Source organism: Leuresthes tenuis, unplaced genomic scaffold (genome assembly GCF_036924035.1).
Source record: "Leuresthes tenuis unplaced genomic scaffold, fLeuTen1.0.hap1 SCAF_17, whole genome shotgun sequence".
In the NCBI taxonomy this organism is placed as follows: Eukaryota; Metazoa; Chordata; class Actinopteri; order Atheriniformes; family Atherinopsidae; genus Leuresthes; species Leuresthes tenuis.
In genome coordinates, this window is record NW_027325371.1 from 11555455 (window position 1) to 11573003 (window position 17549).

General features: G+C 39.9%; 3 protein-coding genes and 1 pseudogene across 3 annotated transcripts; 3 read left to right on the forward strand and 1 right to left on the reverse strand.

The window, feature by feature from the left end:
- Positions 1-1626: 1626 nt before the first annotated feature.
- On the forward strand, positions 1627-6101 carry ush1ga (Usher syndrome 1Ga (autosomal recessive)). The gene is made up of 3 exons (XM_072368888.1): positions 1627-1834; positions 4563-5016; positions 5301-6101. The coding sequence occupies exons 1-3, from the start codon at positions 1671-1673 to the stop codon at positions 6099-6101; spliced, it is 1419 nt and encodes a 472-aa protein (XP_072224989.1). The 5' UTR covers positions 1627-1670.
- A 2285-nt stretch (positions 6102-8386) lies between these two features.
- On the forward strand, positions 8387-11591 carry LOC140273135 (tripartite motif-containing protein 16-like protein). The gene is made up of 6 exons (XM_072368652.1): positions 8387-8951; positions 9172-9267; positions 9381-9614; positions 10229-10400; positions 10541-10615; positions 10703-11591. Exons 1-6 carry the CDS (start codon positions 8406-8408, stop codon positions 11236-11238), a joined length of 1659 nt encoding a protein of 552 aa, XP_072224753.1. The 5' UTR covers positions 8387-8405; the 3' UTR covers positions 11239-11591.
- A 93-nt stretch (positions 11592-11684) lies between these two features.
- Positions 11685-13124, reverse strand: amn (amnion associated transmembrane protein). Its single transcript, XM_072368653.1, has one exon. It carries the CDS (start codon positions 13083-13085, stop codon positions 11685-11687), a length of 1401 nt encoding a protein of 466 aa, XP_072224754.1. The 5' UTR covers positions 13086-13124.
- A 720-nt stretch (positions 13125-13844) lies between these two features.
- On the forward strand, positions 13845-16662 carry LOC140273904 (proton channel OTOP2-like; annotated as a pseudogene).
- The last annotated feature ends 887 nt before the right edge of the window (positions 16663-17549 follow it).

A 17549-nucleotide genomic window follows, 5' to 3' on the forward strand; every position in this document is an offset into this window, starting at 1 on the left:
GGGAGGTACTGAGAGAGGTGTGAGCTGTTGTGGCTTTATATACCCCGAAAACTCATTTGTTTACGTGCAAAGAGGCATAAACGTCAGATTGTTTTAAACAACATCACATTATCCCAAAACACAGCGTGTTTAGCACACAATACAACCAGAAAGTTCAAATGACGTTTCCGGGAAAAGCCTTTTTCTTATGTATTCCAAAATACAAGAAACCAGTTCTTTTTCGGAATATCTGCAAGTTTCTTTGATATGACATAATACGGTTTAATGTCAATTCTGAAAGCTGCTTTATTCTGCAAAGTTGGCAAAATCAGAACTGTGTGGGGTGTGGCATGTATCATCAAAAAGCTTATTTGCAACATTTTTCCATCCCTTTTATAGATCCTTTTTTATTTTTTTTTTTAATTTCCATCTCAGCTGACCACACGCAGCCAGGCAACACAAAAGGTGATCTAAATTCTGTAAATAGGCGTAGCAGGTGTTATTCATCTAACATTCGGTGCTTGGAGGGAATTCTTTTAGTTTTCTAATACGAAACATGACACAATGGGGAGATGTGCCCCCACCCGAATAGCCTGTGGTGTAAGCCCTGTTCGCTTCACGTGCCTATTGTCATGAAAGTTTCTATTGGGTTGTTTGTGTGAGAACTTGCAAATGGCGCAACTAGGCTTAATTCAGATGAGCACTGTGCTAATTCACCCCATTCATCAGGATCATACTGAAAGCTGGTGCACTTATGCAACCCTCCACTGTAATGAAATATTGCTTTGTCAATTTCTTTCCAGGCATGCAAACCTCAAATGAGAACAATGGTTCATTTTTTTAGAAGTAGTCTACAAGGAAAAACAGTGACGGTAGAGTGAGGCTGGTTTCCTTCTTACAGTGTGCCAGTCACAATGAGACAGGGCTTGTCCACAATTCTCAAAAGTCAGGACTTATTTCCTTGTATTTGTGCAACATTGGAAATTAAATGGAGTGGAATAATCACATCTTTATGTCTACTGTATTGTGTGATGAGTGAATTTGCTTAAGTGACAATAAGTTGAATAAATCTTTTCTAAAAATAATAATATGACTAATAAATAATAAAAAAAACCTTTATCATATAACCAGGCTGCATCCGAGTATCAGAAGAAAAGATTGTCACAAGACTTCATGTTTCTTTCAAAGCCTATAGGGCCATTAAAGCTCGATCCTAAGCTAAGTTTGTATAATTTGTATAAAGTAACTGAGTACCCATTCAAGACATTAATGAAAACTTCGGATACGTTTAAACACAAGCTGAACTAAAATGAAAACGTCCAATTATATTACACCCCCCTAGCTGTTCGAATGAGTTAAGGTTGGTGTAAAAGCAACCATGAAAATCCTCAACACCACTTCTAATCAGATAGTGTGGCTCCTTAGAGGGGTTTTGGGTCTCTGTGCTGGACCACCTCGGCCACCGGGAGCACTGTTTGACCACACGGTGCGCGCTGTCGAGTCCCTGGATACCAGCGACGCGCTCCACTTGGCGCTCTTTGTTAGTTCAGAGGTGACTCGCTCTGGATGAACGGTGGAACAAACCGACACTTTGATCGCTGTGTTGCCACCAAATGCCCGCATGACTCCGGCCATGGTGGCGGTGCTGATTAAACGGAATGGAGTCGCGCACAGTGGATTAATTCAGCACCATGAATGACAGGTACCACAAGGCGGCCCGGGACGGCTACCTTGACCTGCTTAAGGAGGCGACGAGGAAGGATCTCAACTCACCGGACGAGGATGGCATGACACCGACGTTATGGGCTGCTTATCACGGCAACCTGGAGGCTTTGCGGCTGATAGTGGCCAGAGGGTGGGTAGGACTTATTAGAACTTGTGTGCAAAACCACAGAAAGCCAACAAATTCACCCAAATGCCAGTAACGGTTTATGCGTTTTTTTCTATTCATTATTCATGACAAATTTATTCAAATTAGTATGGGCTCTATATTGAATATATATGCTCATACGTTAAAAACATACTCTTAAACATTAAGGGCAATTTGAAATTATTAAAAACCTAACCTAGATTTCAGTTACCTTGCTCACTGAAGTGGAATAAATAATGCCTTTATAACGTTTATTATCGTTTTATAACTTAAAGATGTTTTTACAAATGGACATGCACCACTTTTAGATATATTCAGTTAAACCTTGAGAGTGTTCTTATAGAAAAAAAGTCGAGTTCTCCAACTTTGTGAAAGCACACTCTATAACCCTCATTATCACCATCTCCACCTCATGTATTTAGGTTAATACAAGTATAACTCAGCTGAAGATAAAGAAGCCAGTTCATGTCGTCCACGAGTTCTGAATGACCTGATAATTAAGAACATTTGTGACACTATAAAGAGACTTCATAGACATTGTTTATAACCTTTGGCTAAAACATGAACAGTTTATGAATTTTCTCCTTTACTAATTTCATAACATGAACAGGAATATGGCTTAGCCTAATTTCAGGGGGCTACATCGTGTAATACAAGCTGGATACTCTTCAGCAAAAAGTGCAGTCGTGGTTGCTATTCACAACACCCTCTTTCTCATCTTATCTGGTTGACCTAGTTTGCAGCTAGCCAGAAAAAATGGTACCAATTTGAACATGCTTCCCTGAATCTTTTTAAAAGGGGATAACTGTTATAATAATTGTTATTATTTTGGAAATTTTAGAATATACTGTCTTCAAGAACCGAAAAGAGGTCTATCTGCCTTTTCTCAAAGCACACAGTATTATCATAGCCTGAGTTGGATATTTCTCACGAAGTGATTGTAAACAAACCAGCAGTGTATTCAGCTGCTAAGGGACATATTCTTCTATTGTTAACACCAGGCATAAACTACAAACTGACATGTATTGTCAAGATGAATTTTCAAAGTTATCATAAGTCAAACTCATCAGAGGGGATACAATGAAGAGAAGTCTCAGACTGCTGAATACAGTCATGGGAAATAGGCCATATCTGCTATATTTGGCAGGTATATTGCATTGGCTACCAAACATCAAACTGACATAGGACGTGGAAACACGAATTGCCCATTATGTTATAACAAGCTGGGGAGGGATAAGTGGAGCAGCCACCGCTGTCCTCAGTATTTTACTACAGACATTAATTGTGACTCATAAAGCGATCACTTAGAATGACCACCATAAAGGATCATATAAGCTCAGAAGGTGATAAATGTTTCATCTCAATAAAGATGATTTTAATTTTGCAATACCCAAGTGATGATTCAGTCATTCAGTCATTAATTTATGGCCCTTTATGGTCCTTCAATTTTTACAGCACTGTGCTGAAGATGCTTTTCATTTGTTTGATCATTGTTTCATTGTTGCTTTGCCACTTATAGTTCATCATCCACACTGAAGACAGCTACACCCCAAACACAAGTGAACTGTGGTCATGAAACTGCATCTTCTTTTTGACAATTTTAACATCATCATATTCAAACGTAGAGAGCATGGGGCTGAAATCAGAGTGGGACGTGGCTAATTACTGCACAAGCAGGATCTGGCTGATGTGACACACATTCCCTGAGAAAACCTTGCAATGCCCTCCATCAATAATACATCTGCACTTCAACTTCATCCACTGCATCAAATATTCAGGAGTGTGTGTGTGGATACAGTGGAGAACAAGACACAAGACAGTTTCATAAGCATGGGAGTGTGACACAAACAACAAATTTTTTTGAAAATGCAGAAAACCTGAGCTGAAATTAAACAAGAAATATCTAGATTTAGCTGTAAAAAAAAGCTCTCACGTCATATCATGTTGACCTTTGGACATGATAATGTATTTGTCGAAACAAAAAACTAAATTAAATGACAATTTAGTTATAATATTTATAATACTTTCATGAAACAAATTGGCTTTGATAGATTTGCATATTAGGTTTATGATTGGAAAGAAATAAGAGCCCTCCTTATACATCTGTCCGACACATCATCCAACCAGGTTTACAGCTGCTTATTCTGACTTCAGGAATTCATTGTGACATCACCATCCTTGCACAATTGTGCTTTTTGAGCCAGGTGCAACTTCTGTGGCCTCTCCTGAAAAAGGATACAGGTAGTGGAGCAGTGGTGCTAGCAAGCCTCAGGTCATATTACAGACCTGAAGCAACAGTGCAACACACACAGAGGTAACCTTCAGGTCGTGGACTATCTGGGAGAGGAAGTTGGTGGCTGTAGTGTTAATAATGGCCTTTGCATTATTTTTGATTATGGCAGTTTCTTAGATTGGGCCCTCATCCAAGTTTCCAAGATATTTAGACTAACAGTTGTTCTCTGAAAAGGCAATGTGATGTTTAGAGTTTGAATTATTGAATAAGGTCCTGTTAACAACTCTGGGACAGCAGGCCAGTTCTGAAAACATAATCAGAAAATCACATGCTTACTCATGAGTGAGTCATCTAAACAAAAGCCAGAGAGAAGGCGGAGTTTACCCTTAAACTGTTTCAGAGTTTGAACAGAATAGAAGGGAAATGTTTCTTCAAGCAAATGCTTCTTGAGTCATCTAACACATTTCTTATGGCCTACAGAGGAGACCCCGACAAGTGTGACATATGGGGAAACACGCCACTCCACCTGGCGGCTGCCAATGGTCACCTCAACTGCCTTTTCTTCCTGGTGTCTTATGGTGCCAACATATGGTGCCTGGACAACGATTACCACACACCGCTGGATATGGCTGCCACAAAAAACCACATGGATTGTGTCCGCTACCTGGATTCTATCGCTGCCAAGCAGACAGCTCTCAATCCAAAGCTGGTCAGCAAGCTGAAGGACCGGGCATTCCGTGATGCTGAGCGGAGGATGAAAGAGTGTGTGAGGATGCAGAAGAAGCACCACAAACGTATGGAGCGAAAATTTCATAAAGAGGCATCTGAGGCTTCTGCGTCAGATGTCATGAGCTTTTCCAGTTATAACAGCAGTTCTATAAGCCACAAATTACGCAACTTCAACACAGCCACCGTCAGTGTGCCATATTCTCAGGTTTGAAATTTGTTTGTTGTTGTTGATGGTTTTATCTACTAGTTGAGATATTCGTCAGTTTGTGGCCTGATGTGGTAAACATCTTCCTTGTCATAGAATTTCAAAGCACTATTGCACAAAAACCCATCACAGCCTATCAAGCTAGCAATGGGAACAAGAATGAGAAATATATGAATCTGTTAAACTATCTCTTTAGGAGCGTGAAGAAAATACTAGTCATAAGATTCAAATCTGAAAACACCTTTCAAATTTGTGATTGTACCTCGTTGCTGTTGTCCTCTTAGGCAACTCTCCATGCCACAAACCGAGGGAAGACAAAGATCCAGAAGAAGCTGGAGAAAAAAAAACAAGGCGATGGCACCTTTAAGATCTACGAAGATGGAAGGAAGAGTGTGCGCTCTCTTTCTGGCCTTCAGCTGGGTAATGATGTCATGTTTGTAAAACAAGGGACCTACATCAACCCAAAGGACCGTGGTCGTCGCAATGTTCGCGACATGTTCACTAGAGATAACGACGATGCCATTTCACGTGCCATGAGTGAGCCGGACTTACACGGGCCAGATGTGGACTACTCTGAGATCAGCACAGACTCCGGACATGATTCCCTGTTCAACCGACCTGGTCTCGGCACAATGGTCTTTAGGAGGAACTATTTGAGCGGGGGCATGTTTGACCTTGGTGGCCAGGATGTAGCAAGTGTGGCACAGTCCACTAATAATGTGCGTTTACGCAGTCGGCTGCAGCAATACCCAAGTCATGATGAAGACAGCATCGGTAGCGCACATAGCTTGCAGGAGAGGAACATGGAAGAGTTGCCTTGGGAGGAAATTGAATTAGGGCTGGACGATGACGATGAGCCTGATACAAGCCCGCTGGATGTCTTCCTTGCTACACAAAACATGAGCGAGTTTTATTCCATCTTCAAGAGGGAGAAGATTGACCTAGCAGCACTAATGCTGTGTTCTGACCATGACCTAAAGAGTATCCATATCCCCTTAGGACCAAGGAAAAAGATCTTAGATGCCTGTAAGAGACGGCTTGAAACCATAGAGGACCCTGACTGCATAGAAGACACAGAATTGTGAGTCTTGAAATGTTCAATCAGTATTCACTGACTTAAGGGTTTGCACAATCACAAATTGTTGGTTATTCTATTTGTTCCTGGTATAGAACTAAATACAGGCCCCTTCAAACATAAATTTGAACTACCGGTATATAAAAATATCAAATGTGCTTTGTGGAATTATTTCTATTTTTTTCTTTCTTATCAAATACAGTACCATAACAAATAGAGAAGATATGAAGTATTAGAGATTACTAATTAGTTTGAAAACAATGGCAGAAGATTTTACCTACATGTTCATGCATTTGCCTCTAGTAAAGCCTGTACTCGAGCTATCTTTACTTTCCCCCCCTCCTTGGTCTTGCATTAATTAGTATAAAACGTGTTTTGGTTGGCCTAAAGTAAAATGGCTTTGTCTGTCAATATAGTTCACTGCAAAAAAAAGCTTGGCTAGTCTTCACATTTCAGTTGCGAGGGCTTTTTCCTGTATGGTTCTGCTAAAACTGGAAAAACTGGATGTGATCATTTTCAACAACTTTCTAAGCTAGAATGACAACACTTTAACTTTATGTATTTTTATTTAAAAAACAATCAAGACTGCATTGCACATTTTGTTTCTTGTTTGTGAGATTAAAAAAGATCGCAAAAGATAGCATGAATTCCTAAACACATGCATTCTTTCTGTGTCTTCTCTGCAGATAATAAAAGTTGTGGATGGCCATCCTGCTGCGTGCTCATCCAGCCTTAAAGGCCAGTGGAGCATTGTGGAGTGAACGTCACATATGTGAAGGAAGGACTTAAAGATTTACATCTCAGTGCCAGCAAAGCAGAAATAAACACTGTTACAATGAAGAGGAAAACAAGGGAGAGATGATTCTTTTTACCATCTTGGTAGCTCAGAGGCATCACAGAAAGGATTTCTCCTTGTTGGTTGGATGGTTTGAATACCCTGCGCTGCATGATTTCACAAACTGAAAGAAAATTATCAGAGTGCAGCGCTGTGCTGTGATGTCATATGTCATGTGATGTAACTAACAGAGAGATGATTGTGGGCCCCTCGTCCCCAAATGTTTTCCCCTATGCGGTCAAATTTATCACCTCATGTGCCTACAATGCTCGTGCCTGTTTTTCTTTAAAGTTGATGTTAGTATGTTCATAAATACTTCTTATGATAGCGTTTTGGTAAACATTTTTAATCAGAGTCATAGTTACTCATATTTTGTAGCTATTTATGTTTACATACAGGAAGCCATGGCCATCTAAATCTGGCTCACTAGTACTGGAAAGGCCAATTGTACTATGAGATTGTTCTAAATTATTTTAATATTGTAAAATATGTGAAAATGCAGTATTTTTTTTTTATAAACACTATAACAGCACATTAACCTCACACTACAGCATGTATTATTCTTTGTATGCCACTCATATCCGTCTTCCAACAGTTTGTACCATAAATACTTTTTTCAAATCTGCACTGTAGCATAAACTGATGTTTACTACCACATTGTCTTTTCTTTTTAACAACTTAAGACGGATTTTACTCTAAATAAAGATACTCTTTTCCAAGCTGAACATTGTTCAGGGGGAAGAAAGAAGTCTATATATCTATACCTGTTTTTGCAGGAAAAGATTGTTTCTTAATACTCTAATCATTGAGTTCTTAAATGCACATATGGAACTATATGTCCATCTTATGTTTTACTATACAGCTTTCCAAGTTAAGGATCTCCCTGTTTACAGAGAAAACATTCTGAGCCTCTAGAAGGATTTATGAGTGTCTTTGTGACCTGAAAAATTTATAGAACAAAATAATTGTTTATTATACTCAGCTTGTTAAATAATAATCCACACTTGCTGCTCACACACAGTAGGAAAACGTTGCTTCTGTCCCTCATGGCATGAATTCAGGAAGCGTGTCTGTAGATAAGTGGTGTTGTCTGGAAGCTCCATGCCTCTGATAGAAGAACATTGTTATCAAAAGGAAACTCCGCTACAGTGTTGTTTTTAGCAGCACGGAAGATCCAAGTGAAAAAAGAATTCAAAATTCAAACAAAATTCAAAGAGATTCATACATATAATGCTACTGCATTTCACATAGCATGTCATAGAATCTAACTCTTTAAAAATATTGAATTAATGAGAAAACATCAGAAAGTTTGTTTATTCCCCTTCCTGTTTGAATAACTTCCTCTAGTCATTTGTTCTAAACTTAGTGAGGCTGCACACAGGACAGTGAGAACAGCAATGCAGGGGAGGGGTAAGAAATGAGAAAGCCTCTGTTGGCTAAGCACAGAATATCTTAGGCGTGGTTCTTAATTCTTTCCTTATGCTCTCTAAGGGTCTTTCCTACATAGAGAAGACAGAAAAAGGCAGCTGTAGGCACAGAGCTGGCATTGGGAAATTTCTCAAACAAAGCTCATCAGACTTGGATTTAAGGTGGCAAGAGGAGCACTCGAACATGGCAACTCTCAGCAGTAACAGTGAGGAGAGTGTGAAAGAGAGTCAGCACCATGTTGGCGTCAAGAAAGAACCGGAGGATCCTACAGTTGAGGCATCCAGTACACTCCTGGCACAGGATGTGTTATGTGACTCCTGCATGGACAGCCCCAGCAAAGCGTTAAAATCCTGCCTGACCTGTCTGGTTTCTTATTGTGAGGCCCATCTCAGACCCCATCTGGAGAAAGCAAATTTTCAGAACCATCGTTTGGTGGATCCCCTTCATGATATCGACTCTCAGACTTGTGCGCTTCACCAACTCCCTAAGAAAAGCTTCTGCCTGATGGATGGTTGCTGTTTGTGTTTGGACTGTGAGAATCAGGAGCACGAAGGTCACACAACGGTGTCTTTGGGGGAGGCATGCGCACAGATTAAGGTCTAAAAAAAATTAATAAAATAATGATAATGATACACTACAATTTATAACTGGGAATGTCTATATAGTCAGGCTTAAGTCTTACAAAAGGTAGAGACAGTGCTTTAATGTTATTTCTGTTAATGGTGGTTTTGCAATTTTTTTTCTTTAAACATATCCTTGTTTGAAGAACCAGTGCAGTATGTGTTGTAGTCTTGTTTTTTCATACAATCATTTGTAGACTGAACTGCAGAAGAAACACAAAGAGATCAGTCAGAACGTCTCATCTGTCGAGAAAACAATTGAAAAACTGCTGAGCAACAGTGACTTGATTAAGGTAATCTTGAGGGCAGTTTTCCAATTTCTGTTAATTTACTTAACAAATAGAAGTCAGACCTGAGTATGCTGTTTTAAATTCAATACAAAATCCTATTTTTCTCCCTCCCTCAGTCTTCAGTGCAGGAGGTTTGTGTTACAGTTGCACAGCAGTTTACCAGGCTGCAGATAACTGTGGAGGAGGCCAGAAAAAGGGTGGAGGAGCTGCTGGACAGAGAGCATAAAAAGGCCTTCAAACAGGTGGCGGGCATCCAGGCACACCTGGAGCAGAGGAGAGCAGAGTTGATGAAAACTTTAACTCAAATGAACAAACTGTCCAAGAGCAGGTCTGATGTTGACTTTCTGCAGGTAAAACTGGTGGAAAATACTCTGAATTCTAAATTCTAATATATAAGTATAGCCAAAATGCATTCAAGTTTCCAAAAGCAGAATTGGCCACAAGTATGAAATGAAAACTGAATTAGAATGCAATGATGTGCAAATCTTGCCAGAGAGGCTGTGTGTTTCAGAGTCATCATTGTATTAAGGAATATGGGCAAATTGTTGGTCATTTTGAAAATTAGGATTCTCATTTCATCATCTTTGGAAAATATGAAGAAATTCCAAGAATCAGCAAAATTTAGAGATAAATTGATTTGCAAATGAATGTATTCACTTTTTATCAACATTTTACACTAAAGGATTACATTGAAGTAGGTAAGATTCACAGTGTACTAAGTTTAAGATATTTGGGCCAAAAGTTTTTGTTATATCTAGCACAGGGCGTTCTGGGAGATAAAGAATGGATGATGTTACGTTGACAATGCCGATATGGCTTTTCAGATATCTCACACCGAAAAGTCTTGGATCAGAGGAAATAAATTTCACGTTTCTTTGGTTTTTTTTTGGTTTGTTTTTCAAGCATCACTTTTTCACATCATGAACCTGATAAATGTTACATACGTTATTCTGTCATGTATCAGGACTATACAGAATGGAAGAAAGAAGAGGCAGAAATATGTGTACCCAATGTGCACATCAACCGAACGGATAATCTAAACTTATATACCCAAGCAGTGACAGATGTTACACAGGAGCTATGTGACCTGATTTTCTCCTCCTACAAGGAAAAACTTAACATGATTTGCCAAGGTGGTGAGTTAATATGATATGTTCTGCCTCATATCTTGAGACTTATTATGAAAAAAACTGTCTTTACATTTGGTACACACATTTATGTCCCACTTAGAATTAGTTTAAATAGATTTTGTTGTCTGTAAAATTGGATAATGTAGGTAGTAGATCGGTGATGCCAGAACCTCAGCCTCCATCCCTGCCTGTTCCTGAGACCCGGGAGGACTTTTTGAAATGTAAATACTTTTCAATACATTATGTTCTGAGTTTTCTGTTCAATTATGGCTTGTAAATTGTACAAAATTGGGTTTCCCCTATTTTAGACTTAAGGAGTTTGACCTTTGACCCCGACACCACTCATCATTTCCTACGTATAATGGAGGACAACAGAAAGCTGACCAACACCAGCCCCTGGCAGCACAGCTACCCAGACCACCCCAGTCGTTTTGAATATTGGCGCCAGGCCATGGCTAAGGAGAGCCTTTATTTAGGAAGACATTACATTGAAGCAGAGCTGAGTGGAGAGGGTGCACACGTTGGTGTTACCTACAAGAGCATTGATCGTAAGGGAGAGGAAACCAGCAGCTGCATCACTGGCAATGACTTTTCTTGGTGCGTCGGAAGGAACAGCCGAGGTTTCTCAGCTTGGCATGCTGGTGAGGAGACGGCATTGGATGTCACCGATATCACAAAGATCGGCTTGTATCTTGACTTCAACCAAGGCTCTGTGTCTTTCTACCATTTAACGGATCCTATGAAGCTGCTCCACAAATACACAGCTGAATTTATAGAGCCCTTATATGTAACTGTGTGGCTGTCAAAGAAAGAGAACATAGTTTCTCTGGTTAGTCCAAAATGATGTATGTGCTGACAAATTACCAGCTGTCTTCACTGTGAGCCTATAAAAGAAATGTAGTGCTTTGTAAATATTCACCTGTGTTTCAGAACAAGGTACAGATTGCACAAACCCAACATTTGTTTTTCTCACACATCAGAGAATTAAATTTACTACCATCTAGTGGTATCTGTGCAATGTGAACATAAGAACTAAGTGTGCAGTGTTAGGAATTTACTGCCCCATCGTTGCTGTTTTACTGCTTTCAAATGTGATTGGAATGATAAAAAGTGCTGTTGTTTGTCTTGCACGTTTATTTAGTTGGTCATTAAGAGTTTTTTATCTGTCAGCAATGTATCATCTTATTGACACTGCTCAGTGGTTGTTAATCCATAAAAAGGTATGCGAAATCGTCATGTTAGTACAAAAATTACTTTCACAAATCAGTTATATATATGTGCAGATCTACTTCAGACAGTAAAATCTGTTTCATTTTCATCAAAAACTGGATTTATAAAGTGCACACCTGTCTGAGTCATACAGACTGAATTACGTTCAGTTTCATACAGACCGGGAATATCAGAAAGCATGTCAGGCTTGTCAAATATTGGATTATCAAATCCATGGTCAATTGTCCCACCAACATCAGTGCTTTTCCGCAAGCGGCGAAGAGATGGCATTGATGGTATTTGAACAACACCCCTACGGATCAGTACAACTAGGACAACAATGAGTGTAATCACAAGCAAAACAGCAAACACAACTCCAACCACTGTCCCCGCACTACTTCCAGCCTGGTTACTGCTGCTCCCAGAGGAGGCTTGAAATTCAGTGTCTGTGATCCCCAGTTTAGAGCCGTGAGAACAAGCATCCTTCACAATGTCCCGGGCCAAAGCTTCTGACAGTATCCCTGTCTCTCCATCCAGAATAACTACCTGGATCTCAGGTGATGTACCAAAAGGGATAACCCCCATCAGCCGCTGTGACTTCAAGACTTTGGACATGCCCAGCTGAATGGACTTGTACTGTGGCAGGATAAGAAAAAGGTGACGTATTCGTTCCCTGTAATTCTGCAGGTCGAAACCAGCAGTATAATGCATGGTAACAACAGCACCACACATTTCACAGCAGTGTCCCACAGGTAACAGCGGCTTCTTACAGCTCACAGAGTTGCATGTTACTCTGCTACAGATCTGCTGATGGTTTACAGAGTTCCCACAGTCACAGCCAGTAGGATCTTCACAGCTTGGGTTGCCAACAGTGACAGCCGTAGACCCTTGAAATTGCAGTCGGCCAGAGGGTGAGCTGAGATATTGGTAAAACTCAGATTTTTTTTCAAACATCTTCCCCAGCACAGACACAGATTTGACAGGGATGCTTGACTGACTGGAGCTGGTGTCCACACTGAAGGACGATAAGGCTTTGAAAACAACATCATCATGCTGACAGGGAACACTCTCTTCGTGAACTGAAAACAGAAAGTCTCCGTGCTGCAGGTCATTCAGAGTTGCGGCAGTCTGCCACAAAGCTGGGTTAAACCACTGAGGAGACTCTGAGTCTTTGAACTGGGCTGTTACACCTGCTCCACAACCAGGGTCTTGTCCACTGACAACATAAAAGCCAGCTCCTGAATTCAGAATAAACTCTCCATCGATTGGCAGCCTTATCTCCCTCACAGCATGTGAGCTCTCCACAAACACAGACACTTTTCTTTGAACTGAAAAAAGAGCGATGTCATTGCCACATGGAACATCTCCTTTGTCCCAGTTGGTCTTATTCTCGTAGTTGGTGTCAGGAATCCATTGTTTGTATAGAGCATTTGTTGCCCCAACAAGACAGAAGACCAGGAGCACGTCTGGTGTTTTCAGCATCTTGAGTATCTGTGCTGGTCAGAGGGATCATGGTATGACCTTTGCTTCCAAACTTGTGACTAGCACATGACTGCACACTGCTTACTCGTAAAGTTAGCGAGCAATCAACAACATCACCTTACTCAAACAGGTGACCTGTAAAAGATTTACATCTTCTGCATGAACACATCTGCATGACAAGAAGTTTCATATTTAATCAAAAGCTATTTTGTGCTGGGAATGACTGGGAAAGTCTCCATTCTGCAGGTCATTCAGAGTTGTAGCACTTTTGTCCTTTTAAGTTTTTTCTCTCCTCTTTTTTGCCAGTTTAAGCAAACATTTTGTGAATTAAGTGAAGGGTTTCGCTGAACTAGTAATAAACCATAAGCAGTCTCTGAATCTTATTTAGGTTTTGTGTAGAGCATGATAAATGATCGTGTAAGGATACAGCATAGTGTGGTATCCAGCGTATAATTACAATTCTATCTCATTTGCTTAATTTTCAGGCATAATGAAAATTGAATTAGAAGTAGGAACTCAATTAAGATCATAACTAGTTTAATTGCTCTGGATACTGAATCATATTATGGCGCAGAAACTCATAAGCACACACCAGCATGAGAATTATAATCATAATTAACAAAATCATCTTAATATGCTGAATCTAAGTTTGATAAACAGCCTCTACATAATAGCTTATTTCTTGTGTGTTTTCAGTTACATGAAGGGAAAAAGACTTCCTTATTCCTTATTCCTTGTTCCTTATTTCACCCATTTCAAATGCCTCAGGTCAGCAGGGAGGAAAATCTTACGTTACACATTTTCCAAAAAAATATGCTTCTTGGAACCAGTATGCATGATATACAAACACACACTCTCTCTCTCACACACACACACACAACTGGATTTCTCCTTACAACAATTCTTTATACATTTTAAAATTTAATAAATAAGTGTGTTTCAATAAGATGTTTAAAACTGATTCGTACAATTAAAAAGCAAAACGGCTTTGTTGAATTTGTAAATAACGTAAACCATTTAAAAACCTCTGGCTACCTGCAGAGGAGCATTAACTCTGGGAGGCTACATAACTGTTTCTTGGAAGTGGTCATGCGTAAACACAAGCACTCGTCACTCATTGAACCTGCACCTCATAAAATAAACTTTGCAAAACAAGCACGACCTTGCACCATCTGACGTAGCTGAGTCAGGTATAGGAATCTGAGAATCAGGCTTTTTACATGGGATACTGAGAAGGGAGGGGTGGGAACTGGGGAGGGGGCAAAAATAACAAGTAGAGGGGAAAAAAACAGCCAAATGATATTTGGTGTGAAGATGGTGAATTTAAGAATGTTGAAAATGTTCACGTCTGCCGTCCATCAGAGCGGGGCAAGAAACTTGCTTCGTTAATCCGCTGCACCTGTTTTCATTTACTACACTGGTTGCTCTGCAAGCTGACCTGTACGGAGAGGAACGCCGGCCCACTTACTTTGTTTTCAAGTTTTGACTTTGATGCAAAAGTCTTAAGACTTGCACAAGACTTTTACAAGACAGTCCCATAATGAAAACTGTAGCTCAGCAGATGTTGTGTACCTGTTCAATTTTTGTCAGGGTAAATTTTCATTGATGCTTTTGAGTTAATTGTTCCCACTCTGCAGCGCTATCATTTGTTACTGACTCTGGAACTTATAAATTATCATATCCAGCAGGCATAGGTTAATTTTGAACTTGTTTAATTGTCAACTAAAAACGTTCATACTGTGTCGTCGGTAATTAGTGGATTTCTCTTGCACAAAAACTCCAAATGTTCCATTTGGAGTTCCATCCTTCCAACAGAGGAAGAGCAGCACAAGCATTTGCCCTATCCACCCCAAATTTTCCAGAATCGAGGCTGTGAGAGACCATGTGCACCATGCACAGGCAGTGAAGGACAGGGCTCACCACAGTGGTGGAGGGCTTCTGTCTGGGATGACATGCATTAACATGTTGATCCTAGGCTGTGCTCTTGTCAGTGGCAGTGCTTCTAACAGTGTGATTATTACCCCTGTGGACTTCCTTATCGTACTCTTCCTCCTCACTATGACGTGGATGCTTTTTTACATGGTCTTCACCTCTCAAAGGAATCAAGGATTGTTCAAAGATGGCCATGCTGATAGATGATTATTATTCAACAATCCGATCACTGGACTGTCAATATTGCAGCTGGACTTGTGCTGTTTGGCCTTCTCAGTCTCCTAATGGACGTCTTCAAGATTGCCACTTATGTTGGCTACCTTCACTGTGATTCAGCTGTTAAAGTAGCCTTCCCTGTTGTGCAAGCTGTATTTCTATTTGTGCAGGTTGTTAAATTTCTAGGAAAGATATACTGATACTGTTAGTCTTACTTCTACTAAAGCTGAGTTGGTAAAACTTAAGTTGTCCGTTTTAGACTTACTTTCTGCGGATTCATACAAACAATTGTGTGCAGCAACATACTAATTTCAGAAGGTAAAGAGCATTACCTTTTGATTATCAAGGACAATTCTTGATTCATCCAAATCGTAAATGTAAAACATGATGAAGAGGAGCAGAGAAACAAGGCCCTGTTGATTCATTTTATTATGAATATAGTGATGGTGAGCCTGATGTGTCTTGCCACTATGATTTGGCTGCATTGTTTACAGGCTGGACCACAGGCAACATGTATCAGAGAAAAACCCCTCTCGCAGCCTTGATGTGGGGCTGCTGGTGGGAGCCTCAATGGGGCAGTTCATCATCAGTTATTACACTATTGTAGTTGTGGAAGCGACAAAAGCCAGAGGATACCTGAATGCCCTCAATCTGGCCTGGGCTGTGCTACTGGTGCTCCAGCTTGGCCTGCAGAACTATTTCATCATTGAAGGCCTCAGTCGGGAGCACTTCCAAGTGATGCAGGAGGCAGCTATGCACAAATGTTTGTGCCTTTCATGTGCATACGGAGATGATCATTACAGTGGAGCACAATGCATCCAGACATATGACTTCAGGTCCTGATTGGCAAAACTGGAAAAGGGCTTACCCTAAGAGAACCCTAAGAGTTCTGAAGGAAGTCTGTGCCTTTCTGCTGCTTGCTAACATATTTGTAAGTGATACTTATTTTTTCTTGCATTTATTACTGACCAGTAGTGGTTCCTATTGAAAAATAACCTGCTTATTCCCTTCCTGTGCTCTGACAGCTCTGGATCATGCCTGCATTTGGGGCTCGTCCTCAGTTGGACCACTCCACTGAGATGGGCTTCTACAAATACACGCTGTGGACCACTATTGTGGATATTGGACTTCCTTTTGGAATCTTCTACCGTATGCACTCTGCTGCCAGCCTTTTTGAGCTTTACTTAATCTCTTAGCTGTTTTATATTTTCATTTTATCTTTGTGCATGATGATTCATTTTATGGACTATTTTAATGGTTAACCCTTCAGTTGGAATATGTTATACAAATACACTATGCATTGTCATTGGTTGTTTTTCTAGAAAAGTTCCTATTTAGACAGACAGCATATTTATATGCATCTGAGGGTCATATATTTGATGTGCTACAAACATTTTGAAATCAATTTAATTAGTTATCAAAAATTTTTGTCACTTGTTTTGGATGAACAAGGTGAAGACATTGACTTATTAGAGAAATACTAAAATTAGAAATGGTACTAAATGTGCCCTTACAGAAAAATACTGTGTTTCTTCAACCTAAACCATATTGGATTTAAAGGAAAAATATTGATAAGACCCAAGAACCTTTACAGTTTGACCATTATAAATGACAATGGACAACCACCAAATGGCTGTCATTTTATAATGGTAACTAAACAGCAAAATAAGAGTACCTGTATTTCAAACTGACAGGCTTTATAAAAACACCTGTGGGCTTATGCTTTTCTAAATCGTGGCAACAAAATGTTAACCCACACTTTGAGCTTTGAGAGTAACTTTAGGTGACTGGAATACCTTGAAGATGTGGCTCATTGAGCTACAAAGTTATATAAAAATGCTTGTCTGTTTACTGAATGCTGCTGACCATATTTGCAATAAAAAATGTGATTATTGCCAGGTAAAAGGGGGAAAAAAAATATATATAAAAGCTGTTTCTCCTGAAGGAAAATCCTGTTCTAAGAGCGGACCCTACTGTTAGTTGATGTGTAAGTCATTTAAATGAAGTTCAGCCCCATTTGGCTGTTGTTCTCTCAATGTCCTCTCTTTAATCCCCGTCAGGATTTATTGTGCTATCATAATAGATATTTAATCAATGATCCTAACATGAAAAAATAAATCATAAAACTTCATCTGTGTCTGAGGCTATCAATAAAATTAGATGGTCAGGTCTGATTAGAAACATTGTGACTTATCATTCTGCAAACTTGCTCCCAAGGTCATGAAATAAGTATTTAAATGGATGACACAACTGGGATCTGAAGCTAAACGTAAACTAAAATGTGATGATCCCTCTGAAAAGTTCCCCCAGATGGCA